Source organism: Branchiostoma floridae, chromosome 10 (genome assembly GCF_000003815.2).
Source record: "Branchiostoma floridae strain S238N-H82 chromosome 10, Bfl_VNyyK, whole genome shotgun sequence".
Taxonomy (NCBI): domain Eukaryota; kingdom Metazoa; phylum Chordata; class Leptocardii; order Amphioxiformes; family Branchiostomatidae; genus Branchiostoma; species Branchiostoma floridae.
In genome coordinates this window covers 12,983,374-12,986,022 of record NC_049988.1, presented here as the reverse complement: position 1 = coordinate 12,986,022, position 2,649 = coordinate 12,983,374, and the positions used below count along the sequence as shown (strand labels likewise).

The 2,649-nt window shown below is 38.1% G+C and overlaps 1 protein-coding gene across 1 annotated transcript in view; it reads left to right on the top strand.

The window, feature by feature from the left end:
* Nucleotides 1–19: 19 nt before the first annotated feature.
* LOC118425158 overlaps nt 20–2,649 on the top strand; it is a 5,278-nt gene continuing 2,648 nt past the window's right edge. The window contains exons 1-2 of the mRNA XM_035833984.1: nt 20–240; nt 2,066–2,137. Coding sequence (XP_035689877.1) covers nt 27–240; nt 2,066–2,137 — 286 coding nt within the window. The 5' untranslated portion in view covers nt 20–26. The remainder of the gene's footprint in view (nt 241–2,065; nt 2,138–2,649) is intronic.

The following is a 2,649-nucleotide window of genomic DNA, read 5'->3' as shown; positions in this document are numbered from 1 at the left end:
ACAACTTACCTCCACCTGTTTGGCAAATGGAACGCTCCAATAAGCTCAGCAGGCCGTCAACAATAAGCCAGGAAACCCGATCCCACTTCCCCGTCCCCAACAACACAAAGGACGACAACAAATTGACCGTTAGGTGTCGGCTGACCGACCTCACCTGTTTGTCAAAACCTGCACCGGTGCGTTTACTGCGTTTTCTTTCCAGAAAACAGAACAACCAAGCGAGGAATCTCACCGATACAGGTACGTTACAGTTTGCAACACTCACTGTAAAGCCGTGAACTATGTAGCTATAGGAAGCTTCATGGTGAGATACCACAATGCTGTCATTGTTGAGAAACCCGTCGGACCAGTTCTAGACTTACAACGTGAATTTGAAACCACCAGACAAAAAACAAACCCACTTTTCAAACTGTAGCTTACCTGTATACGTATATGAAACCTTTCTAGAAGTTTCTAAAACTGCATTTGATTCATTTGTGAAGAGATTTAATGAGAATGTCACTATAGTTCTTAACAATCGCTGTAAATGTTATGAGTTCGAAGCACACCAAACGGTTGAGAGATTTTGACAATGGTAATAGGTCAACGACCGAACACGGCGTTCCCTTTACCTGTTACGTGACTTAACACGACTCGTACACTCTAAGTAGGTGTAACCAGTACAAGTACGTACGGGTAGACTTTAAACTGGCTTGCATTAGACACGGATTTGTGAAATACACAAATCTCTTTGTAGTAGAATATGATCGGCTTTATCATAAATACAAAGCATGGTTGGATTATGTTACACCAATCGTTACATAACTTCACTCAACTACTTAAAACCTTCTCACACTAAACCACAATACAAAATTTATCTTGTTTGGTACAAGCTAGAGTTTGAAAACTTCAACAGTTTGAGTTGTATGACCTGTTGAAAGAATGGAACTTCCAAAACGCTACCCACCCAGCAAATAACTACGTCACTAGTAACTTGGGTGTGGTCATTTAAGTTTTGTTTACATATTTTGCAACAATTTTCTCTTTGTTGGCGAATTCAAGGCATGTTAAAGGCGCAGTTAAGTTGCCAAACAAATGACAGTAAAGTAATTTAAAGGGTGCGTACTTATATAAACCCTATAAAAATACGTTTATATTTTACGTGTTCGTTTATATTGTACCACTTTCTTTCATTCACGAAACTCTCATTTGAACAGCTGTTTTCCGCATGACTTAACACAAACAGACAAATAAAAAGAATTAAGTGCTTTTTCCGGCTTATGCATCGGTATTTTCCTCAGCAAATGAAGCCGTTGGATATCAGTATTTTTCAAAAGACAGCAAAGTCGTAATTGTATCTGATAATGGCCAATCACTGTGTACATAACAAAGACGAAAGCTGATTAAGCATCGGTCAGAGAAGAAGGCTAATGATTGGACCTACGTATAATCCTCAAATTAGGCCAATCGCTTGGCGGGGTGCTTTTTTATCCTTTGCATGTAGTTTAAATTTGACTTACTTTGTCTTTCTCTTAATCTTTTTTTAAAATCTCCTAATGGCTTAGCAAACAAGAAAGAGGTCTTACACGGAACCCTTTCTTTTATTCTTTTCTGGCACTAAATCTCATTTTTGTGACTAAGAATTAAATGTAACTCTAAAAAAGGAACTTCCCCAAAGGATATTAAGTAATGTTGATATTAATGACATCCTCTAATTATAAGGATCCCACAACTGAAGCGAGAGTGCAAAAAAAAACAGCTTGGACAAAAAAAAAGTTGCAACATCTAAGTTAGTTTCTAAGTGGTCAGAAAGGTTGAACAAATACTGAACATACAGAATATTGTATACCAAACATATACAATAGATTCCTTATTTTGTTGTCTTACATTCTTTTCTTTGGTTTTGAGACTGACTATGGCATTCAATGACATTTGTAGCAGATTTTTTTTAATTTTTGCGATATACGGCATATAGAGTTGTTAATTTTTGTAGAAGTTTTGGATTTTCTTATTTAACTGATAGTGATTGCCTTTGTAACTAATCGATGGTTTATGCTCTGCCTCTTTGTTTTTGTTTTTCACACAGGACTGAACATGGACAACGCATTGTGCTTTCGGTGGGGTGGCAAGCTGCCAATGCTGAACATGATAGCAATCGGTGAGTAGACATCCAACCCATGGTATCTAGTCAACGGTCCCCAAAAAGATTGAATGAGAGAGGGAAAAGGAGAGAGAGGGAGAGAGACAGACAGTAAGGGAGGGCGAAAGAAACACCAGAAAAACTGAGAAAGAAAAAGAGACAGAAACTTTTGTTCCAACGTGACAAACCAAGTTTGGTTTCTTTGACATAAACGTCTGCAAAAATAGCTTATAGCAATGTCGTTGAAAAACATATGAAAGCTCTTTCCTTCCTCAAATTAAAGACTAAAGGCTTTTCGTAATTTTGAAACTAGATCGTTACTTTGTAAGACTAGACGGTTGAACAGCAACCAATCACAGCAAAGTCCTAGACAGCTTAACGAATTACGCAGTCTGCTTAACACAAATTCTCCGTGACCATAGTTTTCGTACCAGTCCGCGAGAACTACAAACTATGGCATGTACACTTCCTGTACCAACATTGGGAAGCAGAGCGCGATGAAATTCGCTTCTCTTGAACAAGCATACCTG